The sequence below is a fragment of the Geotrypetes seraphini genome, chromosome 11 (assembly GCF_902459505.1).
Source record: "Geotrypetes seraphini chromosome 11, aGeoSer1.1, whole genome shotgun sequence".
Taxonomy (NCBI): Eukaryota; Metazoa; Chordata; class Amphibia; order Gymnophiona; family Dermophiidae; genus Geotrypetes; species Geotrypetes seraphini.
This window is the reverse complement of record NC_047094.1, coordinates 36,257,869-36,284,043: the sequence shown is the minus strand read 5'-3', so window position 1 is coordinate 36,284,043 and position 26,175 is coordinate 36,257,869. Positions and strand designations below refer to the sequence as shown.

At 43.7% G+C, this 26,175-nt stretch overlaps 1 protein-coding gene across 12 annotated transcripts in view; it reads left to right on the top strand.

Moving 5' to 3' along the window:
• Nucleotides 1–12,569, top strand: part of CLEC16A (C-type lectin domain containing 16A) — a 377,291-nt gene extending 364,722 nt beyond the window's left edge. For 11 of the 12 annotated variants that reach the window (XM_033914729.1, XM_033914726.1, XM_033914722.1 and 8 more), the window contains one exon: nt 11,230–12,569. In XM_033914729.1, the coding sequence (XP_033770620.1) occupies nt 11,230–11,588 (359 nt within the window). In that variant the 3' untranslated portion in view covers nt 11,589–12,569. The remainder of the gene's footprint in view (nt 1–11,229) is intronic. The other variant, XM_033914733.1, reaches the window with a different exon arrangement.
• The last annotated feature ends 13,606 nt before the right edge of the window (nt 12,570–26,175 follow it).

The window sequence follows — 26,175 nt, the reverse complement described above, 5'->3', positions numbered from 1 at the left end:
TGCAGTTAGGCGGCAGTAGGGGCCCTGCCACCACCTAACTGACCAATCAAGGGGCACGTTTCTAAAAAGAAATTGAAAGCGCCAGTCTCGCACGTACAGAGGTGCATAGGGATGCCTTAGGTCAGCAGGGATGTGGTTTGCACTGGACATGGCCTTAGGCGTCTGTAGGCGTCCCTATGCACCTCCGTAGGCGTGAGTCCGACGCCTTAAATGTAGGCCTTTATAATGCTGGTGTAAGTTTAAGGCGCCTGTGTTAAAAAATAAAACCCAGCCATGATTCCAGAAATGATGCCAGTGCGTGACTAACATGCAATTGGTGGTCATTTCTTAGGCAGCCACCGATACCAGCTCTGTTTATAGAATCCAGGTATAAGTGCACAGTAATTTTTTTGGGTGGGGGGAAGGAGACGTTGTGGGGCGGAGAATGAGTGTGGATGTACTTATCAACTAGTATGCACTTGTTAATATCATCCATAAACATGCCCTTAGCACCTCCTAAATAGGAGACAATAAGGGGCAAATTCTATAAATGACACCTAAAAGTTAGGCATCGTCCGGCACTACAACGTTCAGCGCAATTCTGTTATGTATAGACGCAAAATAGAGAATCATGCTCAGCGAATTTAAGTGCATCTATATTAGACGTCCTTTATAGAATCGAGTGGTGTATTGTATGCTTTGTAGAATCGCCTTTTAGGCATCGCATAGACGTCTATGGCGTTATCATGTTTTAGCATTATGACGTCATTAGAACAGCGATTTAATGCTGCTTTTTACATTAAAATTATATGCAGTAAAACGGCATGCGGCAGCCCAATTTTGCTGCTGGCCAGGCTCTTCCTCTATTTTATTTATCTTTTACTTATTTATATACCACTTATAGAGAACCCTCTCATTTCAAGCCGCTAAATTGAATGTATGGCTTGGAAAAATTATGTTAGAGGTCTCTTTCTATCTTGATTTTAGAAAATTGTTAAAGACTCAACTCTTTGATAGGCTTCATTTTTTCAATCAAGTTCCTTATATTCAACTTGATGTATTTGATCTGTTCTATGTATTACTTCTTTCCCTGCCATGATGGTATTTTCTTCATTATATTGTAAATGCTTTCTGTCTTTATCTGTTTTTAAGTCCATTATTCTAATTTGTATTTTATCTGTATCTTATGTTTTAGCTCACCTTGTTGTGATCCGCCTAGAACTTTTTCGGTATGGCGGTATATAAGAATAAAATTATTATTCTTTGAGATTCTGTATGGAATGTTGCTACTCTTTGGGGTTCTAGAATCTTGTTACTCTCCAGAATTCTGGAATCTTGCTATTCTTTGTGATTCTGAATGGAATGTTGCTACTCTTTGGGGTTCTAGAATCTTGTTACTCTCCGGGATTCCGGAATCTTGCTATTCTTTGTGATTCTGAATGGAATGTTGCTACTCTTTGGGTTTCTAGAATCTTGTTACTCTCTGGGATTCCGGAATCTTGCTATTCTTTGTGATTCTGAATGGAATGTTGCTACTCTTTGGGGTTCTAGAATCTTGTTACTCTCCAGGATTCCGGAATCTTGCTATTCTTTGTGATTCTGAATGGAATGTTGCTACTCTTTGGGGTTCTAGAATCTTGTTACTCTCTGGGATTCTGGAATCTTGATAGGCTGGTATCTTAATGCATTCTGCTTCATTTTTTCAATCAAGTTCCTTATATTCAACTTGATGTATTTGATCTGTTCTATGTATTACTTCTTTCCCTGCCATGATGGTATTTTCTGCATTATATTGTAAATGCTTTCTGTCTTTATCTGTTTTTAAGTCCATTATTCTAATTTGTATTTTATCTGTATCTTATGTATTAGCTCACCTTGTTGTGAACCGCCTAGAACTTTTTTGGTATGGCGGTATATAAGAATAAAATTATTATTCTTTGAGATTCTGTATGGAATGTTGCTACTCTTTGGGGTTCTAGAATCTTGTTACTCTCCAGGATTCCGGAATCTTGCTATTCTTTGTGATTCTGAATGGAATGTTGCTACTCTTTGGGGTTCTAGAATCTTGTTACTCTCTGGGATTCCGGAATTTTGATAGGCTGGTATCTTAATGCATTCTGCTTCATTTTTTCAATCAAGTTCCTTATATTCAACTTGATGTATTTGATCTGTTCTATGTATTACTTCTTTCCCTGCCATGATGGTATTTTCTGCATTATATTGTAAATGCTTTCTGTCTTTATCTGCTTTTAAGTCCATTATTCTAATTTGTATTTTATCTGTATCCTATGTATTAGCTCACCTTGTTGTGAACCACCTAGAACTTTTTCGGTATGGCGGTATATAAGAATAAAATTATTATTATTATATCCTAAGTGGTTTTTATATTCAGCTACTTTATCATATTTCCCTGTAGGCTCTCGCACTATCTAATGTACAATGGAGGATTAAGGCCCAAATTTTGTAACAGGCGCCTAATGTTAGGCACCTATTTTGGAGGCGTCCGACTAGATAGGTGCCTATCTAAAATGAATAACAAGCTCAATTAAGCTTTTTAATCAACAATAATTGAAACTTAGGCGCCTATCAAGAAAGAGCGATTCTGTAACAAGGCGGCTCTAAAAATTTGGCAGGCCTTCAAAAAAATAGACGCTGTGCGTGTTGGGCATGGGTTTGTGTTAGGCGCTTTGCTACAGAATCGCTGCTCTTAAGCGTGCTTAAGTGCTCGCATGGGCGCCTAAGTTTTAGTTGTGCCTAGAGCTGGCCTATTTATTGGGCGCCTCCAAAATAGGTGCTGCTCGGCGTGATTCACTAAACTGCACCCAATTTGACTTGAATTGCGCTGAACGGCGCCTACCTTTTGGGTGCTTCTTATAGAATTTACCCCTAAGTGACTTGCCCAGAGTCACAAGTAGCAGTGAGGGATTTGAACCCACAACCTCAGGGTGCTGAGGCTGTAGCTCTAACCATTGCGACACACACTCCCAACCAGAGAAGAGCATACACTTCCCCCTCCGCATTCGCGGGAGTTAGGGGCAGAGCCGGGCTGCGAATATGGAAAAACTGCAAATAATATTTGGGCCGGTTCCGCCCTTATCCCCTGCTTCCCCCGGCTATTTTTAGCCCTGTAAGCCCCCCCCCTTAAGCCTTATCTGGTGGTCTAGCAGGTTTGCAGGCAGGAGTGATCTTCCCACGCTCCTGCCCCATGTAGATCGCTCACAGGAAATGGATGCCTTGAGCTCCCGTAGTCTCTCGAGCCGTTTCCTGTGAGCGATCTGCACGGGACAGGAGCATGGGAAGATCGCTCCTGGCCCGAAAACCTGCTAGACTACCAGGTAAAGCTTAAGGAGGGGGGGGGGGGCTTACAGGGCTAAAAATAGCCTGAAAAATGGAAAAAAAATTTCTGGTCAAAAATCGCGAATAAGCAAATCCGTAGATACGGAATTCGCAAATACAGAGGGGGAAGTGTACTTGCATTATAGAAGGGCCTGGGAGAGACTCACTCGGAGATACAACACCTGCTTGCTCTCACTCCCTCTCTCTTCCTGATAAAGTAGACAAAACATATAAATAGGTGAGGAGCTAGGGGCCTAAGTTGCTGGACTCCTATCTTTAGGCGTCCTTTATAGAATTTCTCCCTAAGTGCCTTTGCGGCTGTTGCCTCAGATATTGCATAATCACTAGTGTGCAATGCTTGTTACTATTATACTAGTCAGGCATAAAGAAATTACACCTGGACACCTGGAATGCGTTTCCAGAGGGCGTGATAGGACAGAATACGGTATTAGGGTTCAAGAAGGGATTGGACAATTTTCTGAAGGAAAAGGGGATAGAGGGGGTATAGATAGAGGACTACTACACAGGTCCTGGACCTGTTGGGTTGCTGCGCGAACGGACTGCTGGGCAAGATGGACCTCTGGTCTGACCCAGCAGAGGCACTTCTTATGTTCTTTTGTTACTTTTACCATAAATTAATTTATAGTCTGTTACTAATTTAGTTACATGGATGACCACTAAATAGTACCAATTAGTGATACTTATCTCCAATTAAGTGCCAATTTATCACCAATTAGCTAATTATGGTATGTATATAATTGATTCTATTCTATAAGAGGGCAAACATTTGCATGCCCCTCTAGAATTTGGGGGATGGTGGGTTTATAGGTAAAGTGGTAAGTAAAGTTAACTGTTTGAGTACCTGAATATAAAACTGCTTAGGCTATAAGCAGTATATAAATACTAGAATAAATAAATAATAGCTTCATTAGCATTCATTTTAACATCCAAATGGCTGATGAAATTCACTGTGGACAAATGCAAAGTGATGCACATTGGGAAGAATAATCCAAATCATAATTATCGGACACTAGGAGCCACCTTGGATGGCAGCGCTAGGGACCACCTTGGATGTCGTGCACAGATGACATGCTAACCCCATACCAGCATCTACACAAGCTTTCTGCATTGCCCTCTCAGATTGTTAATCCCCAGGGGCCATTTTAAATTGACCATCTTTTTCAGTCCGTGCAACTGAAGTGCTCCACTAACTCCTGGAAAAGCACAGAATAACAAGGAATGTGGTTATTTATTTTTTAAAAATGTATATACCGCCTATAATCTAAGCGGTTTCCATAAAATAAACATGCATAAATTCAGAACCTAAAATTGACAGACTCCAGTCACTCCTAACTAAAATTACAAACTTCACTCACTCTCCACAGACAACCAATTCACAGCATAAAAAATCCTACACATCAACTATTTATAACATAGATGATCAAGAAACCAGCTTCTAGAGTTTAGTTTGAGTTTAAACCACCCTAGAGTACAAGCAGACACAACACTTGGAATGGCAGAGGTTTCAACCATTGTGCCAGAAGAAATAGACATTTGGTTTATTATTTTCTTTGCCATTCTTTCTCTCCTGTACCCTCTTATTATTTCTTATCTTCTTACTCACATCAGTTCCTATGACTTCAGTTGGCAGATTAAAAAAAAAAACAACAAAAGCTTTCTTTTGACCAGCCAGCTCACTTCCTTCTCATTTTTCCTTAGAAAATTAAGAAATACAAGAGATTAAAGATACTTTTACTGGTAGTATTTTTGGAGGAGGGGTGCCTAGAGGGATTTCCAAACCCCAGCAGTTTGTCCAAATTTTGGAAGTCCTTGAGCTTGGGGCTGCATCTGGAGGCCCTCTGCGCATTTGCGGATGTCAACACAATGATATCATACACGCGTGATATTATTACGTTGACATCCGTGCATGCGCAGAGGACCTCTAAACCTCGGGAAAGCAAACAGGAGGCTTGGCTGGGGGTGGAGCTGGAACGGAATGGAACAGAGCTGGAGGCAGAACTGGGTGGAGCCAGGTGTCCTCTTTTTTTTTTTTAAGAGGAAATCTGGCAACCCTAGTCCTAGTTCTAGATCCCCTATGCTTACAAAATATTCCAGTGGCATAGCAAGGAAGGAGGCACCCCGGGAAGTGGTGCCTGGCCTTGCTGCACTGTGCCCCCACCCCCCACACCTCTACAGATCTTTGCCAACAGTGAGCAGCATCTCCTACCTGTTGCTTGTAGCGGCCTCAGCTCGCCCTCTAATGTCACTTCCTGGTCCTGTATCAAGGAGTGCTGAGGCTGGCGTGAGCAATAGGTAGGAGATCTCACTGCCAATGAAAATTTGAAGGAGTAGGTGGGTGGGAGGAGAGGTGCTGGCGTCCCTACTATGATGATGGCCGGGGTCTGGCCCTCTCCCTCTTCACTATGCTAATGAATGAAGTTTGATTTTAAAAATCATAGCTTGGGAAACTAACTTTTTATTTATGGAAGGAGCCTCTCATTACCTCTAAAAATGTGTTCTTTATTTCATTGTGGTCATTAGGCTTCTGTAATTTGCAGAACTGGTTTAACCATTAGGCAAAACAGCTTTCATGAGGGTGACAAAGAGCAACTGACAGACACACAGTCTTGAAGAACCATAAGCACAGGGAGGGTGGGTAGTTGTCAAACAGTTCAAAACAGTTCATTTACCTATATAAATGACTTTTGAAAACTCCCATCCTATATATAATTAATGCAGTTTATTATTTTAAATTATGCTGTACAATTTTATATTTTTACAGTAACATTCTGGAAGGGCTGGTGATTAGAACGATCAGAGTTGTTGAGTGTAGTTATCAAATTCTTTGGGTGTGATGCAAAGAGCCATAAAATTAACTAGGGGAGGGGCAGATAGAAGGCTGAAGGTTCACCTAGAACAGTGGTCTCAAACTCAAACCCTTTGCAGGGCCACATTTTGGATTTGTAGGTACTTGGAGGGCCTGAGAAAATATAGTTAATGTCTTATTAAAGAAATTACAATTTTGCATGAGGTAAAACTCTTTATAGTTTATAAATCTTTTCTTTTGGCTAGGTCTTAATAATAATATTGTGATTTATAGCTAAAGAGACATATGATCAAGAAACTGTTTTATTTTACTTTTGTGATTATGATAAACATACCGAGGGCCTCAAAATAGTACATGGCCAACCGCATATGGCCCCCGGGCCTCGAGTTTGAGACCACTGACCTAGAGCATCCAATATCCCTGCACCAGCTCTGATAATACAGATAGATTTATGAAGTCCTTACACAGGATTTGTTTAGTATCTAGTCTCAAAAAGAACAGGAAGAATAAAAACCAATGTTTGGGGCAGGGGAATGTCCCCTTAATACCTTAGTTAGCTTGGACTAGATAGGCTATCTGGTTTTTATTTGTCTCCATTTTTCTTTGTTTCGGTGGGAAACATATCACCAAAATACAGTGTATTAACTTACCCCCACCCCCTTTTATGAAGCCGTGATAGGCTTTTTTATCACTGGCCGCGGCGGTAAAAGCTCCGACGCTCATAGAGTTCCTATGAGCGTCAGAGCTAATTCCACTGCAGCTGGCGATAAAAAAAAAGGCTAACGCGGCTTTGTAAAAGGGGGCCTTATTTTGTAGAAATAATCATCACGTTGTAGATGATACCTTTCTATTGATACCTTTTATTGAACTCTTAGTTCTACATATGTGAATGGCTCCTACTTTGTCCTTGTTTTGAATTTTGATTTGCATGGGCTTAGGTGTCCTTTCTAGTAGCAGCCGTACTGTCCTTGGTTTGATTTGGGTTTTGTCCCTTTTGTTCCCTTTCAGTTTTATTGGGATATTCAGGGCGACTTCACTTCCAGGAACACGGCTGCTGCCGAGATCCTGTTTATTGCATCCATGTTCTGCTCTGTCTAAACAGAGCCTCAAATGGCAGCTGTGCTCATAGAAAATTGAAGTTGTACAGAGTGTTCCAGTAATATGAATAGCTGGAAAAATAACAGCTGAGGACAGAATCAAACAGGTGATAAAGAACATAATTATTTAACAGAAAAAGGAGAAGCAAAAGTAGGTGGGATATCCCTGCCAGAACAGACATAAGAGAGAAAAATGGAAATGATTTTCCTGTCACCTTTAAAGTACGAAAGGCCAGTAGGAATCATGTTTGCTAGCATTATTTTCCTGTGTGTTTATTTCAGAGTTGCAATCAAGTGTCCCTGTGTCTGATTATACTGACTATTGCGATCCATTGTCTATCTGTGTAGTCTTAGTATAAATGGGATAAATAATCAGCCATCAGCAGGAGTGTTATGCACAGATATTCAATGCCAGGCCATGTCCTGGGCTCTTGCACTGGATATTGGGCTTATGCAGCCGGCTATTTCTTACCCAGTTAAGTGCGATATTCAGCACATAACCACCTTAGTAAAAGTGGATAAAGAAAGGATTGTGTTTTTCGGGGGGGGGGGGGGGGTTGAAATATGTTTATTGAAAACTGTAACTAAGACATTACAGGCAGGAAACATTCCCAAAAATACAAGGCCAGTGTCAAGAATACAATACAAAGATATAATCAAAACAGTGAACAACCTGGAAATCCCCAACAATGGCATCGTTCCTGACCACAGCCACAGCCCTATTTTAGTGTAATCCCCAACCAAACAGTCCCAACTCCCACCACACAGCCACGACCACTGGAGAGCAAGCCACCACAGTCCCTACTACACTCACCCAGGCATAACAACAAATAACATACAAACTACATACATGCAAGCCTATCCCTTCCCAGCACCCCCCCCCCCGCTCCATAAGAGAAACTGCACCTCCCTATGGGCCTCCACAGATAAGGTATCCATCAGGCAGCCTCCTCCGTCAGAGTCAGCAGAGTTCTCCACAAGGCCACTTAACTTAATCTGTCCAAATGATTCAAGGACTTAAACGTCTGGATCTCAAAGCGTGCAATCTCGCGCACTTTAGCTAGCCACTGTGGAAAGGAGGCAGCCTGATCCGCAACCCAATATTGTAACAAAAGCTTTTTAACCGTAAGAAGCACCATGTAGATAAACCTCGGATAAGGAAGGGACACCCCCTCCCGAATGAGTTCCCTCTGATCCCCTAACCAATAGCAAACTGCACTTCCATGGAATAGGGCCCAGCACAATTTGCTCCAGGATGGGAAGGACTCAAAGCCAGAGCTCAGTATACGTAAATGAGTGAATGAGAGTGCCTGGCTGTCGCTTACATTTAGTACACAAACTCTCCTCCCATAACTCCATTGTCACACCCCGTGCTCGAGAGATATAAGCAGGATTGTGTTTTATGTGGGCTGATTTGTCTAGTTCAGTGTTTTTCAACCGCTGTTCCGCGGCACACTAGTGTGCCGCGAGATGTTGCCTGGTGTGCCGCAGGGCCGCCATCAGGGCAGTACTACCAGTCCTGCATTCAGGGGCCCGGAGCTGACAGGGGGCCCGAGGCAGGGGCGCCAGTAGCTCGCCAAGGCAAAGTGAGTCGATCACCCAGGACTCACTTTGTCTTGGCGATCTAATCTATCGAGCCGATAAGTCTTCTTCTCCCCGACGTCAATTCTGCAGTCGGAGAGGAAGTTCGGGCCAGCCAATCGCTGCCTGGCTGGGCGGAACTTCCTCTCCGATTGCAGAATTGACGTCAGGGAGAGCATGCGTCGGCGTCGGCTTTGGGGCCTGTTATCCATTGGTGGGTCCTGTTCCCCGATGGCAGCGGCAGTGGCAGTGGCTTGGGGAACGGCAGGGAGAAAGAAAGGGGGCAGGCAGGGAAACAGAAGGAAAGAAGAGAAACAGAAAAAAGAAAGAAAGGTCAGGGAGAGAGGAAGAAAAAGTTGGGGGAGGGAATGAGGTGTGGAGGAGAGAAAGCATACAGGCTGATAGAAGGGAAGAAAGATTGGATGCACAGTCAGAAGAAGAAAGTGCAACCAGAAATCACCAGACAAGGTAGGAAAAATGATTTTATTTTAAATTTAGCAAAATGGAGGCAGTATTACCACAGTTTTCAAAGGAATTTGCCCAAATAACTTAATAGTTAACTGGGTAAATTCCCAGAGATGAAAACTTCCCTTCACTTACTATGCACAGTTCTGAATTTATATCTGCTGTCTATATTTTACAATATGGTCACCTTTTACTAAACCGCAATAGTGGTTTTTAGCGCAGGGAGCCTATGAGCGTCAAGAGCAGCGCTGGGCATTCAGCGCAGCTCCCTGCGCTAAAAACTGCTATTGTGGTTTAATAAAAAGGAAAGAGGGTATATTTGTCTATTTTTGTATGCTATAAAAACCAAATACAGAGAGAGACTGAGAGCTGTTGACGAAGAGCTACGTGTGTGTCTTTCTTCGATTCCAGCCAGAATATCAGCTTTGTGTTCAGCCAAACAGGCCCAGGTTTCGCACTGAATAAAGTATTTTATAATTTTTCACTATTCTGTTTACTTAATATTTCATAATAAAGTAATTATAAAATACTTTCTTTGTGTTTATTTGATTCCTATTCAAGAGAATTACTTTATATATAGTCAATATAGGCACAGAGTTAAATTTTTTAACGGTGGTGTGCCTCGTGATTTTTTTCATGAAACAAGTGTGCCTTTGCCCAAAAAAGGTTGAAAAACACTGGTCTAGTTAATTTAGGTGGTTAAGTGTTGACTCCACCTCCGGACCATACACAAAATAGCCAGTTTCAGTTTAGCTGTTAGTGCTGCTGAAAATCAGCAGTTAGCCTCACACAAGCAATTTAACTGGCCAGGAGTCACTCCTGCCCATTTAAATTACTTTGCCTTTGATTTTTTTTTTTTTTTGTCTGTCTCTTTTTCTCCTGCCTAGTAGTAACTACTTTAGCTGAGATGATATTAACTGAGGGGCCATTTTACTAAGGTGCAGTAAGCAGTTACTACATGAATTAACACACAGTAACTGCTGATGTGTGGCTGCTGGCATGACAGCACGTACTAATTTGTGTACTAACTGCATATCCCCAGGTACATTAGATAGATTGTGAGCCCACTGGAACAGACAAAGAAAAAAAGTTACTTGAGTATCTGAATAAACCATTCTGAGCTTTCCTTTTATTTCTTGCAAAGATCTTCAAACAATGTTAAAAACTTGTCCACATTGAAATAGGACGGACCCGACACAGGCCGTGTTTCAGCAAACAAAGCCTTCCTCAAGGGTCCAAGAAGGAAGTTTAACTATGCATATCGCCGTACCTTTGGCTTTAAACTTTGCATCGTTACCTCAAGATTTGAACCATTAGTTCCACGTTTGCATATTTCATCAACGCTTCCTTCTTGGATCCTTGAGGAAGGCTTTGTTTGCCGAAACACGGCCCATGTCGGGTCCGCCCTATTTCAATGTAATCAATGTGGACAAGTTTTTAACATTGTTTGAAGATCTTTGCAAGAAATAAAAGGAAAGTCAAGAACATTGTATTTTCCACAGGTCTTTTGTGCTTGGATTGTTCCTTTTCTTGTAGAAAATTGGGTCTTCTTTTTTCTGTTCTTTCAACCGTTCTGAGCTCCCTTGGGAGAACGTTATAGAAAAATAAAATATCCTGGAATACAGTGGGAAATGGGTAGGAAATGGATTTGATTTGAGTGATGCCTTACGGTTAATGCACAGTAACTTCTGCACGCTGTCACTGATACAGTAAATAGGAAATGCATCCACAATGCCAGCGCACTGCTACACAATAAAGGTTTTCCCACTGTCATAACTGCTCAAAGAGATGCCGGTAACACCCCCGCAGTGAATGCTTGGGCTGTGCAGTTATCACGCAATATGTGCACAAGTTAACCATAGTGTAAAGGGGCTCCTAAAATGTATTTGTAGCTCTTGTCCATATCAAATACTGACATTCTTCCACATCTGTCTTCTTTACCAGACGATCCTTCAACTTCCAAACAACCTCAACCAACCATCCCCAACCAGATGGCGTCCATCGATGAAACTCAATCTGTTGACACTAAACCTCGAAAGAGTTCTGTAAAGAAACCTGAAGTAGAAAAAGCGAACTTATCCCCCAGCCTGATTCCAGCACAACAGCCGACCATTTCGTTAATCTCTGACGACAGCGCAGATGCTTTAAGTGTGGAGTCACTTACTTTGGTCCCTCCTGTTGACCAAGACAGCATTCACTCTTTCAACTGCATTTCTCAGTCTTCCACTCTTTCGCAATATTGCAGCATGACAGAGGATGAAGATTGTGACGACACTGAACCTGTAGACCTCGACGAGCGATGAAGACATTTCTGATTTTTGCCTATTTTCTTATTTAAACGATAAATGCACAAAAAAGCAGTTGGATGATGGTGAAGATATGTCTCTTTTTGAGCATAAATACATGGAGTGGTTAAAAATATCCTTAGCCCTGTCGCATCTTTTCATTGAGCAAGGAAATGGTTTGTGGCATCTGAAATTGATAGTCCACATTATCTTATATTAAAGCAAAGCAATCGACAGAGAGACTGATGAGTGGTTTGAGAAATTGTGTTTATACTATATATCACCCATACCACTGTAAGAAGCTGAACTGTTGCTATAATCGCCCATTAACAATTGACCAGAAATAGCGTCACAGCCAACTAGATATCACTTATCTGCTGCATAAATCCAGTCAAAATTGCAACAACAATTTCACTTTACTGCTGAGAATTTAAGGAATTGATAAAAAAGCAGCAGTGGGGCAGAGAAAGAGGAGCAAGACTGGGAAATTGCGAAAATGGCAAAAAATGAGGGACGTATGCCTGTGACTTGTTGATATAAGATTATTTTACAGTTTCAGCTTTACACGGAACTACAATACTTACAAGCATTAAAACATGATTCAGTCATAGACAAACACATTGTTTCAGGTATTTTGGTTCCCATCAAACCAGGGGTACTTTATGAAGCAATGTTAACCAAACCAGGAGGTAACATTGCTCCAACCCAGCCCTCTTCTAAAAGAAAAATATTACCAACAGGTGCTCAACAAACAAGACTTTAATTTGCTGTTAATAGCAATGCACAATTTCCATTCTGTTGAAAACCAAATTGTTTCATATTCCAAAAGCCTAATTCACAGTTTTGAGGCATGGGCTGTCCTGTGCAAAAATAAGACTTTCAATTTTTTCTTCACTGCACCGTTAGCATTAATATCATTCTTTGGATATTTATTTATTTCAGCATGCTTGTCAAACACCTAGCTGTTAAAAGTTTATTTGATTAAAAAAATAGGAAGTATTTCATAAAATGTCAGAAGTGTTGTTGATCTCTTGTTCTGTACTTCCCTGCTTGGATTTCAGTAGCTGGAAAGGAAATGTATCTCTATTTAAAAGGGACCGAAGCTGCCACTTTTTCATAGAGTTCACATCTTTTTCGCAAAAGCAGGCACTGGGCATGTTATCTCACAATGACAAGTGTTAACAGTTCCCTCCACAGAAACAACTCAAAAGTCACACTTTTTATTAAAGAAATAAGGGGCTAGATTCACTAACAATAGCGACTTAATCGCTGTTGGCTGATTCTAGGGCCAATTTTCCAACAGCAATTGATTCACTTATTAAGTTTGCATGCAAATGGTTTGCTCCTCCCCCTTGTATCTGGGATACAGATGGAATCTAAGGGAGTCCCTGATCGGCTCAGACACCTAAGACCCTGCCCAGGGGGAGGGGCATGAAGCATCTGAGCCAATCAGGGCCTTAGGCCCTTCCCGGTGCATCAGATGAGGGGCCTAAAACCCGCATTGCGCAGACAGCGGCTGGAGGAGCAGGAAGGTCTGACTGAGCACCCCTCCTGCTTCTGACTTAAAAGTATGTGGGCCCAACGGCAGGAGGGATGGGCATCCTTCCTGCCATATTTAAAAGTTTGGCGCAGGAGGAAGCGTCTGGTGGCAAGAGGGGGTGGGCATCCCTCCTGCCATATCTAAGTTAAGCACGGTGGGGCGATGGCAGGAGGGAGAGGGCATCCCTCCTGCCATACTTAGTTTTGGCGTGGGGAAGGGGTGTCGGGGGGAGTGTCTTGTGGCATGAGGGAGTGGGCATTCCTCTTGCCATATTCGCATGAGGGGGGGGAAGTCTGGTGGCAGGAGGGAGTAGGCATTCCTCCTGCCATTTTTGGGGGGTTCGGGGAGGGAGGGTGGAAGGGGCGCTGAAAGAAGACTTTTTTTTTTATTGGGCAGATATTTTGCGTTGTGTAATACACGCAAAATATCTGTGCCATTGCAAAAAAAAGAAAAAAAACTCTACAGCAGTCAGGTTTTAGGATTGTAAAACCTGATGCAAAATAGCCAAGCAATTGTAAGTGAATCAATCGCTTGGCTATTTTGCATGGGGTTTTACTAATTTGCATGGCCGGATTGGAAAATGGGCGATTGAGAGGAAAAACACGCAGTGGGCTGTTTTGTGAATCAGGTCGCTGACTTTAGTGAATCTGGGCCAAGATAGGGTAATAGTAACACAAACATGAAACAGCTATAATTTTCTGTATTCAAGCATACAATAATAGGGAAAGCACAAAAGGAGAAACTGTTATTGCTGAAATGTTGTATATTTGATATTTTGTTGTATATTGCCTGAAAAGCAATCTTGGATTTCAATTCTGAATAATCAAACCCAAAGGTTGCCAGCTATGATCCCTGAGGATCACACAACAGTGTGACTCTCCATATAGTCATATTGTATCTAGGAATATCATTTTAGACACTGTGGGGCTCATAATCGAAAGAGACTTGGGAGTACTGGTCGACAAGTCGATGAAGCCGTCAGTGCAATGTGCTAGGAATGATTAAGAAGGGAATCACGAACAGATCGGAGAAGGTTATCATGCCACTGTACCGGGCCATGGTGCACCCTCACCTGGAGTACTGCGTCCAGCACTAGTCGCCGTACATGAAGAAAGACACGGTACTACTCGAAAGGGTCAAGAGAAGAGCGACTAAAATGGTTAAGGGGTTGGAGGAGTTGCCATACAATGAGAGATTAGAGAAGCTGGGTCTATTCTCCCTTGAAAAGAGGAGACAGAGGGGACATGATTGAAACATTCAAGATAATGAAGGGAATAGACTTAGTAGATAAAGACAGTTTGTTCACCCTCTCCAAGGTAGAGAGAACGAGAGGGCACTCTCTAAAGTTAAAAGGGGATAGATTCTGTACAAACGTAAGGAAGTTCTTCTTCACCCAGAAAGTGGTAGAAAACTGGAATGCTCTTCCAGAATCTGTTATAGGGGAAAACACCCTCCAGGGATTCAAGACAAGGTTGGACATGTTCCTGCTGAACCAGAACGAACGCAGGTAGGGCTCGTCTCGGTTAGGGCACTGGTCTTTGACCTGTGGGCCACCACGTGAGCGGACTGCTGGGCGCAATGGACCACTGATCTGACAACGTCCAAAAACCGGTCTAAGTCAGCACTTGGATGATCCATCAGTCAAACACATCCATCTGCCAATAATAAAACCGGATTTTGGACGTATTTAAAAACGATCTAGGCCTTCACAGTGCCGCTGAACAACCATAGCTAAACAGGGCATTTCAGGAGGAGTGTCGAGGGCGGGATTTGGGCGGGTTTAGACTTAGTACTACTGTATACAGCACAGAACATGGATGTTGTGGCTTAGACCATTTAAAATATGGTCTAAGTCACAAAAACCCACCTAAAGTCACCAGATAAGCACTACAGACACAAACTACAGACCCCCACACACTACCCCAATGATCACCGACCCCCTACCCCATAAAAATATTAATCACAACTTGAAAAATGTGCCTCCAGAATATCATCACCTGGCAGCCTAGCATAGGAAAGCCTAGTCGTGCTGCACAGAGGCGTCTTAAACCATCTTGAGGGTGGGTTAGGGACCCATGGAGAGGAGGACCCATGCCCATAAGCCCCTGTAATCACTGCATTGATGTTGAAACGTGCACTCCCCTATACACCCCAAACCCTTTTGTACTGGCATATAAGTGGCTCCTGCAGCCATAAGGGCTATTGGGGTGGTAGATAAGTGGGTCTAAGGGATTCTGGAGATGGTTTGGGGGGCTCACCATGACCTTTAAGGGATCTGTAGTGAGATGATGACATGGCACCCTTTTTGTGAAGTTCACAGCAGTGCTCTGTAAGGTACCCCACTATTTAGGTACCTTGTCTGGGTGTTCATTCCATCACTTTGCAGACCCCTCCAACGTCCAACAGGGCTTGTTCTAGGCATTTTTGACTTGGATGAAAAGTTGGACGAAAATGTGGTATAAAGATGGACGATTTAGTGGCTTGGACGATCAGATCGGCAGGAAGTACACTTAGACGATTTTCGAAATGAAAAAAAATTTGGATGTATCTTTCAAAAATGTGTACTAGAATGGTTTTTACTTTGGACAACTTGCAACTTAGACGAAAACAGACTTAGACGTTCCTTTCGATTATGCCCCTCTGTGGCTCTAATTAAATAATAACTTGGATAATTTGTATCTTGGTTTTCCTAACAGTGAAATAGAGAACTGCTGTCTCACACTCGGCCATAGACCTAGATTCACTAAACTCGCATATCCGATCCGTGGCCGAGTCTTGCCGGATGACCGATTCACTAAAGAGTCCCCATGCAAATGATCTGATCGGACGCACGCCCACAAACGATCCCATGGATTGCTGTAGAGCAATCGAGATGCTTGCGCAGGAAGCATTTCAACTTTACAAGCCCTGCTCCTGCTCTGCGTTTAGGCAGGGACTCGGGGAAGCCCAGCCCACTCTCTAAAATGTCCACCCAATCAGCGCTACAGGGGGAAGGTTGCCAAGTGAAATGCACTTCATTATATGCTAGCAATTATTTGATTGACATCTTCAGGGCTTTGCTAGTTAAAAATTACTTGCCTGACAACTCAAATTATTGTTGTTTTAGGACTTTTGCTTTGCAGCCAGACTATGGAATAGAACACGCTTTATTAAACCCACGGGTTAAAACCACGGGCTGGCAGAGAGGCAGGGCAGCAGAAAGCTTAGAGCAGAGCGCTTTTTGCACATGGGAGATGTTTTATTTTTATGGTTTCAGGGCTGCAGGGCAGGACAATCGGCAAGGACATGAGTGACTGGTCCTCAGCAGTTGCTTCTTTTTGGATCGGCCAGCCCAATCGGTGTTCCTTTTTCAGTTTAGTAAATTGCTGTCTTCCTACTTTGCATGCCATTTCCCCTCATTTGCATCTGTGGATCAGGATCAGATCGGGCAGAAGGTTAGTGAATCGGGTCAGGGTCAGAGAAGGCTCTCAAACTGATAGGGACACGATCGGCGAGCTTAGTGAATTTGGGCCATAGTCTTTTCACATGGCTGAGGTAAGCTACTAATCGCAAATGCAGCTCAGCTGTGATTGGTCAGATTAGCAGCCATGGCAGGTAACCTGTGCCCCCCCTCCCCCCCGCAAACACACACAAAGACTACTGGCAGGAGGGATGCCCAGTCCCTCCTTCCAGAACCCCCGAAACCGACCTCACTCCCAAATGTTCACGGCAGGAGGAGTGCCCAATTCCTCCTGCCGCCACCACCCCAACACATCCCCCAGCAGCAGGGATGCAAAGTCCCTCCTTCCAGAAAGCCCCACCCTGAGACATCCCCCGGCAGGAGGAATGCCAGTCCCTCCTGCTAGAACCCACCCCATGACACATCCTCCCAGCAGGAGGGGTGCCCTTCCCTCCCCCAACACATCCCCCAGCAGGAGGGATTCCCAGTCCCTCCTGCCAGAACCCCCCACCCCCCAACACATCCCCCAGCAGGAGGGATTCCCAGTCCCTCCTGCCAGAACCCCCCACCCCCAACACATCCCATGGCAGGAGGGATGCCGGAAACCCTCCCCCCAAGCCTACCTGGACCGCCCCAAGTACCTTATTGAATTGTCCGGCTGGAGGGATGCTTACTCCCTCCTGCCTCTACTGAATGGCAGACCTTCCCCTTCCCGATGCACCAGGGAGGGGTCCAAGGTCATGATTGGCCCAGGTGCTTAAGGCCCCTCCCATAAGAAGGACATTAGGCACCTGGAATCTTAGGCCAACCAGAATCTTAGGCCTCTTGCAGTGCATTCTGGGTTTCACTGGGAGTGGCCTAACATTCCGATTGGTCAGATCCCTTAGGCCACTCCCAGGAAGGGGAAGGCGGGCCTGCCAGCCAGAAAAAGTAAGCATCCCTCCAGCTGGCCAACTCAAGGTACTTGGGGGGGATCCTGGTGGGGGGCAGGAGGACCTGGGCATCCCTCCTGCCGGGGGATGGGATGGGTGGTTTAAGTGTGTGTGGGGGGGGGGCAAGAGGAGGGACTGGACATTCCTCCTGCCTTAGACATTTGGGGGTAGGGGGTGGCTTCAGGGGTTCTGGTAAGAGGGACTGGGCATCCCTTCTGCCAGTAGTCCGCTGGGGGGGGGGGGGGAACACAGGTTCCCTACCGCTAAACTGATCGTGGCTGGTAGATTCCCTTGCCGCGATCAGGTCAGCGGCAACCCAATTCTCTAATCAGTGTCTGTGACATGGATGCCGTTTAGAGAATCATGGTGTTAGGCGGGCTTAGGCAATTCTATATAAGGACACCTGTGTGCGATTCTCAAAAGCCACTTAGGCGGCTTCTGAGATCGAGCGTCCTATACAGAATCTGGCCCTAAGTGTATAATTCTCAAACCTAAGGGATAATATGTTCCCAGAATGGTACTTTTGAGGGTTTCATTACGTGAACTATCATAAGAATCTTGGATTTAATCTATCAAACTATTGGTAACCATTGTAAAGGTTGCAAAAAAAGTGGTCAACAAAGCAGTTCATATGGATAATATTGTTGAAAGAGTATCTTATATCAGTTGTCAAACATTTTGAAAGGGAATTTAAAGAGCTGGATTTATCTGCTTTTTTATTTAAGCGCTGACCAAATAAGTGGTCACCATCTGAACTGCAAACAAGAACATTGTGAGCCACAGTGACCCCAATAATTTTGTCACTGGTGTTATGATATAGTGCTCCCCCGCGATTCGCAGTCGGTTCGTGGTCCTGGTTATTCGCAGTATTTTCCGACCACGAATGACCGGGCAGGAAAGGGCAGCTGGAGCGGCAGGAGAGGGCAGCTGGAGCGCCGGCGAGTGAAGTGTGTGCTCCAACTACCTCTTCCTGTACTAAAGTCGGGCCTTACCAATCAGGAGCTGCGTGTCAAAGCAGCTCCTGATTGGCGAGGCCTGACTTTAGTACAGGAAGAGGCGGTCGGAGCATACAGCAAGTGATTTCCTTCATTCGCTGGCACTCCGTTTGCCCTCTCCTGCCTCTTCAGCTGCCCTCTCCTGTCTCCCATGCTTAAAAAACATTTTTGCGGTTTTTCGAAATTTGAATTTCGGGGGAGTACTGTAATTCAACAAGCACTTGAGAGCTGTTATCCTGCTTTCGTCCTCCCCTTTCCTACTTCCCCCAGATGAGCATCCTGGTTGGGTACATGGCAGTGACAATACTCTTAAATGATAATTTAGAATAGAGATAAAGTATCTTCCTCTCTTGTTTAGCGTTTTTTGTTTTCAAAGCCCTCTGGACATGCAGGCCTCACAGTGATTAAAGTAGTATGGGCAGCTGAGTAGCAAGGTGATGAGGTCCTGTATATTCTACATACTGACACTAGAGATGGGTTTTGCTGATGTTAGCACAAAATGGATGCTACCAGTAATAGCGAGGAAGTATAGCAAATGACAGTCCTCTTGTCTAAAGTGAAATTTATTATCCAGCTATACAGACAATTCCATCTGGCTGAACCGTAAGCAGCTGTAAATTTACCTTCCTATTTGAAGATGAATTACTGTTTAATGCCAGTTGTCACCAGGAGACATTATAAACGTTGCAGATATCTCAACCGATTCATACATTTCTTTGTCAGGCAAATGGACATGTCTAAGGTAATGGCTTAACAGTAATGTAGTAAATTTGGGTGCCAGGGAATTATGCACAGCAGAGTGGTGTGTTTTATGGTGGAATGACAGACAAGCGAGAGGGATAGGTCATCACCCAACAAACACTATAGGAAGGATGCAGAGGCCAGAACTGAAAATGGAAACCCAGATCAACTGGGCCGCAGGGCAGTATTATCCCTTTGGTAGGCCTTAGACAAACTAATGTACTTGGTCCCCGGCCTATAGTATATACATACGATTTAAAACTCCCACAGATGGTGCCCTGCATGTTCTGACTGGAGAGGAAAACCAGCAAGGGATGTTCAGCACTGTTCACTAACTCGTTCTGCTGACTGGAGGGAGCGTATGTAGGGGGAGGGGGGCAAGAATAAATGAGCCTCTTTGGGTAGCAGTGGCTGTGGTCTCCCCGTCACACAAATGTTCTTTTTTGCTGACAGTTGACTTACAGGGCAAAAACTACTTTAGAATTTTTTTATTTTTTTTTTTTTAATTAAATTTTTATTAAAGTTTTAAAAAAGTACAAAACAGCATAAAAGGGATACCAGTACACCAGGAAACACCATATACTACGTGAATAAACCAGCAACAAATCTGAAAAACTCAATATACAGCACTTAAAACCCCACCCTGTACCAAAATATCCCCTCACAAATAGCAAACAATAACCCACCCCACATCCCAAAGTACAAAACATGTCCAACAGATAGCCCCCAGTGGTTTCTTCAGGGGACCACCCAAGCAACTCCAAAACTCCACCCCCCTACTGGTAAACTTAAGTTAGCGAGTCCACTTTGTCCATAATCAATGACCAAGTCCGGGCCCGAGAGTCATAATGTCCATGACTTATAAAAGAAAATGCTGGCAAAGTGCTCACTAGGTGGTATCCTGGAGTGGCAGCTACCTGCTGGCGCTGTGGAATGGGGGTTGGTACATTTTTACATATTTGGTGGTAGTGTAGGATCTTACCTTAGAATCTATTAGGCTGTATATTAGAGGGAGGCCCCTCTTAAACATTTGGTCTCTAGGCACATGCCTAGTTTGCCTGTGCCTTATCCTGCTTTGCTAGGCTGCACTGAAAATCTTTGTGTTTTGACTGGAGTAACTGTGATGTCCAAGTTTATTTAAAATTTTCTACCCCATCCTAGGGAAAACCTTCAAGGCCGACTGGCTTTCAATCTAAAACATATTTAAAATACACAATAAACAAAATAATCCACACATAATACAAAAAAATAAATAACATTAATGATGTCCTTTGTCACTTATGCACGCAATACTTTTTGAAGAAAAAAAGAGAGACAAGGTAAAATCCTTTCTTACTCTGCTTTAACTGGAAGCTTTTAAGTTCTCTTACCACCAGAGCGAGTATATTTCTTGCTACAGCGTCAACTCGAGAAGGCTTTTCCAAGCCAAGTTTCAAGTTTTATTAAAATTTTGATGTGTCGCAATATAATAAATTCAAAGCAATTTACAATGAAAAACAGGGTCTCAATTATTAACTACAACAAACACATGGACATTTCAGACTTATACATAAGGGAAGTGGGAACTACGATAAGCATAATAAAGATAACATGAAAGGTAAGAACAATGGGAGGGTAGGAATTTTAAAAAGGAAAAGAAACTAAAAGTATTTAATTTCTCAAGGCCAGGAACAAAGGAACCGGAAATTTCTGAAATTGGCAGGGACAAGAGAAAATCCGTCGTGGATTATGTCTCAAAGGCATCCTTATACATTTTAGCAGTCCTTCAAATTTGCTTAACAATTTTTCTTCCTTAATAAATGCTGGTAAAGAGTTCCATATTCTGGGCGTGGTAACAGCAAAGATCATAGCTTGTCTTGTCTGGTATTTATTATTCTTAGCAATGGAACTACTAGAACCCCAATGATTTGATTAACAGCATCCATGTTACATTTGTTGATGTTTTAGGGGTAGGCAATTCCGGTACTCGAGAGCCGGAGCCAGGTTATGTTTTCAAGATATCCACAATAAATATGCATGAGATAGATTTGCATCTCAAGGAGGCAGTGCATGCAAATCCATCTCATACATATTCATTGTGGATATCCTGAAAACCTGATCTGGCTCCGGCTCTCGAGGACCGGAATTGCCTACCCCTGTTTTAGTATGTTCAAGTCTTGGGTATTTTTGGTTTAGCTTGATTTGAAAGTTCTCCTATGTTTAGGAAATCTGTATTAAAAAGAAGTTTATAGTAAAAAAGGTTTTTTTCCGATTTGTCGTCAGTCAAAGCATCTAAGAGCCTGTGAATCGTACGCAAAACTGCTGACTGCTTTCAGTAGAATGATGTATTGATAACATTGTTTCCCAGACAAAAATTATGGGGTAAAAGTAGTGTGACCATATGGCTCCAGAAAAAAGGGGACGGATTGAGACATCCGGGTTTTTGGCTCCAGAAAAAAGGGGATGGATTGAGACATCCGGGTTTTACTTCCATTGAAAGCAATGGAAGTAAGGAGAACAGATTGAGACATCTTGGTTGCTTTCAATGGAAGTAAAACCCGGATGTCTCAATCTGTCCCCTTTTTTCTGGAGCCATATGGTCATGCTAGGTAAAAGGGAAGCTAAGAATAGGCACATATTGTAAATTGGTTTAAGACTAATTAGTCCCACCCCCTTTTACAAAAGTGTGGAAGAGGTTTTTAGCACCGAATGCGCTGTTCTGATGCTCATAGGAACTCTATGACCGTTGGAGCAGCGCAGAGCATTCAGCAGGCCAGCCTGCACTAAAAACCTCTTCCACGCTTTTGTAAAGGGGGGGGGGGGAGTGTACGCCTCAGCCATGGCCAAAACAGGCTACTGTGATATGGGAGAAGAAAATCAGAATAATATGTTTCATATTCATTAGCATAGGAAAAATGTTCATATTTTATGAATACATTTGGTAGTACTGAGAACATGTACAATCCTGTATTTGAGGATGTAATTCTGGAGAAAATGTAAGAAATAAAGCATAGGATGGGAATTCTCATGCAATAAAGTTGTGAAAATACAATATATTTAGGAAATCATGTTAGGCCTTTCATGTGACTCTATACTTGGAACTTGTAATAGCAACAATTGTGTAATATTTGGACAGGATTCAAAACTTTGAAGCAATCATATTTCTACTGGCAGTGGTCCTTAGCAGCGATTCATTGGGAGTGTGTGGCGCAGTGATTAGAGCTACAGCCATCATAAGTGATGCGGCAGAGGGAATGCTCCAACGGGAGAAGGCCACAAAGCAGCCTGTTTAGAATGCTGCTGACGCTGCTCTTTGTAGGTCTCGCGGTTGGAGGGTCGGTGGGGTTCGGATGGAAGGGAAAGATGGGAGGGTCAGCGGGGAATCGGCGGTGCAGCGGGGACGGGGGGGGGGGGGAAGGGCTGCTGCCAGTAAATCCAGGGACATTCGGGTTAGGTTTCCGGGGACTAGGGCTTACTTTTGGGGTAGGGCTTATATTAAGACCTAACCCGAAAATCATGCTATGGCTATTTTGGGGAAACAGAGTAGCTACTAGGGGGGGAGAGCTACAGTCAAAGAAAAGCAATAGGTCCTGGCAGCTACACTGGAACGCTCTTCCGGAGTCTTTTATAGGGGAAAACACCCTCCAGGGATTCAAGGCATAGTTGCACAAGTTCCTGCTAAACTGAAACATACGCAGGTGAGGCTGGACTCATTTAGAGCACTGGTCTTTGACCTGGGGGCCACCGCATGAGCGGACTGCTGGGCACAATGGACCACTGGTTTGACCTAGTTGCGGCAATTCTTATGTTCTTATGTAAGGCTGTTTATGCTGTTTTAGATTCTTTAATTTGTAATTTTTCTGTTTGTATTTCTTATCTTTTCATCACTTTTTATTCTTTAATTTTGATTAAAATTTGTAATCGCAATTAATCACATAAACATATGTAATTTATATTTGTTCCCTGGGACTCTGGGCAGTGGAGGGTTAAATCAGGTACAGAGTCACAAGGAGCTGCGGTGGAAATAAAAAATAAATAACATACCATTAATTGCAATTTAAAATTTTAATCAACATGGAGCCCTACTTCCTACTGATGCTTTTCATCTTGTCACGGAGTAGAAGGAAAGCAGCAGTGTTTTAGACCACTTGGCTTCCCGGGATTCTATATGCGCATTGTCTTGCATGGTTCAAAGCACTAATCAGAGCCCAAGAAACAAAGGCGTATACAGCCCAATGAGCCTCCACTCTCATTCTAGCTAATGGAGAGAGAGGGGTTTGGATGCAAAATGATAAGCAGATCTAATGTGTTGTGAGGTGGGGGATAAGAAATAAGACTACAGAGGGGCAGGGGAGAGAGACTAAAGGTAAACAATTTATTTTAAAAATGTAAAGAAAAGGCAAAAAAAAGTTGAATTGCATGGCCTTATTCAGACCCTTTTCCCATGGTACCTATAACACACCCTTTAAAGTTTCTGTACAGGTGTAGGCTTGCTTATTTTAATGCCCAGACTTAAGTAATTAAATAAACAATACATTATAAAGTAGTTCCTCATACTCTGGTTATCTCTCAAGATTGAGGGTGTTTCTTCATTAAATTACTTTGAAGTGTGTGATGTGCCGCTGTACACACCTAAAACACAGAATTATATTTTATTTCAATGCTTGCAATACCTCCCAGCCATGTCGGGTCAGGGCGGTTTACAGTTTCCAAAAAACAAGTTTAAAAGACATAAAAGAACTCCATTAAAATAATAGTAAAGACCTAACCAGATCCAAAAGATAGACCTTCAACCAGAAATCCATTTGTACTCCTATTACTTATCAACATTCTTATGGCATAATGAGACTAATAGTAGCTTAGTACGGGGGAGGGGGCAGACTACCCCAGGTGCCATCTTTATAGAGGTACCTGCACCTCTTTGCCCTCCTCCACGCCACACTCGTACCCCCCAGCAGCTTCTTAGGCCTGCTGCTCGCAACAGCCTGGCTTCTCTCTGAAATCACTTCCGGGCCATGGGGCCAGGAAGTGACATCAGAGGGAAAGTCAATAGTGGCTCGAGCAGTAGACAGGAGAAGCTGCTCGCGCTGGCAAAGATTTAAGGAAGTACAGGGGAAGGAAAGCATGAGTGTGAGGAAGGAGTTGGGGGAGCAGAGAGGAGGGTGCAGGGGGCACCACCAACCCTCACTATGCCACTGCTAATAGTACAGTGTTTTTCCTCATTTCTTAAAGATTTCTGCTGACCTCCCCTCCAATCATCCTTCAATCTTCAAACACCATCTTAAAAAATAATGGAAGAAGACGAAAAATGGAATTGCAAGACTAAAAGGTGATATGTATCTATATGTGGAGAGAGATGAAGAAAAAGCAAGATCCTGGAGAAGGACAGAGATTGTCTGGCAACGCTACACACGAGAATGGAGTAGATGCCGTGCCGTTCACGGAAAAAAAGTGTTTATGAAGAGCTTGAAAAATTAAAGGTGGACAAAGCAATGGGACCGTATGGGATCCATCCCAGAATATTGAGGGAGCTCAGAGAGGTTCTTGCGGGTCCTATTAAAGATTTGTTCAACAAATCTTTGGAGACAGGAGTGATTCCTGGGGATTGGAGAAGAGTGGATGTGGTCCCTTTTCACAAAAGTGGTCGCAGAGATGATGCGAGATACTACAGGCTGGTAAGCCTCACTTTGGTTATTGGAAAAATAAGAACATAAGCAGTGCCTCCGCCGGGTCAGACCATAGGTCCATCCTGCCCGGCAGTCCGCTCCCGCGGCGGCCCAAACAGGTCACGACCTGTCTGAATCACCAGAAGGGGCTCCCTTGCCACCTTGGTTTCTCATTGAAGTCCTATCTTCCCATCGAAGTCCGAACCCTCCGGTCTTGCACATGCACGACCTGGTTGGGTTTCTATACTTATTACCTGGTTAGCTTTCTATACTTGTGTTACATCCCAGCTCCTCCCTCAGTATCCCATGATCCCTTTATCCCTCAGGAATCCGTCCAATCCCTGTTTGAACCCCTGTACCGTACTCTGCCTGATCACTTCCTCCGGTAGCGCATTCCAAGTGTCCACGACCCTTTGGGTGAAAAAAAACTTCCTTGCATTTGTTTTGAACCTATCTCCCTTCAGTTTCTCCAAATGCCTCCTCGTACTTGTTGTCCCCTTCAGTCTGAAGAATCTGTCCCTATCCACCCTCTCTATGCCCCTCATGATCTTGAAGGTCTCTATCATATCTCCCCTGAGCCTCCTTTTTTCCAGAGAGAAGAGCCCCAGCCTATCCAACCTCTCGGCGTATGGGCAGTGTTCCAGCCCTTTTACCAGTTTCGTTGCTCTCCTTTGGACTCTCTCAAGTACCGCCATGTCCTTCTTGAGGTGCGGCGACCAATACTGAACGCAGTATTCCAGATGTGGACGCAACATCGCTCGATACAATGGCATGATGACTTCCCGCGTCCTGGTTGTTATGCCCCTCTTTATGATGCCCAGCATCCTGTTGGCTTTTTTCGAGGCTGCTGCGCACTGTGCAGATGGCTTCAGTGATGCATCCACCAGCACACTCAAGTCTCTCTCAAGTCTGCTGTCTCCCATCAATGCCCCCCCCCCCAATTTGTAGTTGAACAACGGGTTCTTTTTCCCTATATGCATGACCTTGCATTTTTCCACGTTAAAGCGCATTTGCCATTTGTTTGCCCCGTCTTCCAGCTTGTCCAGGTTCTCACACTCCTCCCTGGACCTAACTCTGCCGCACAGTTTGGTATCGTCTGCAAATTTTATAACCTCGCACTTTGCCTCCTTTTCCAGGTCATTGATAAATATGTTGAAGAGTAACGGCCCCAGCACCGATCCCTGTGGCACACCGCTTGTGACTCCCCGCCAGTCAGAATATTGGCCCTTCACTCCGACCCTCTGCAGTCTACCCGACAACCAGTGCTTGATCCATCTGTGCACATCCCCTCCCACCCCGTGGTTCCACAGCTT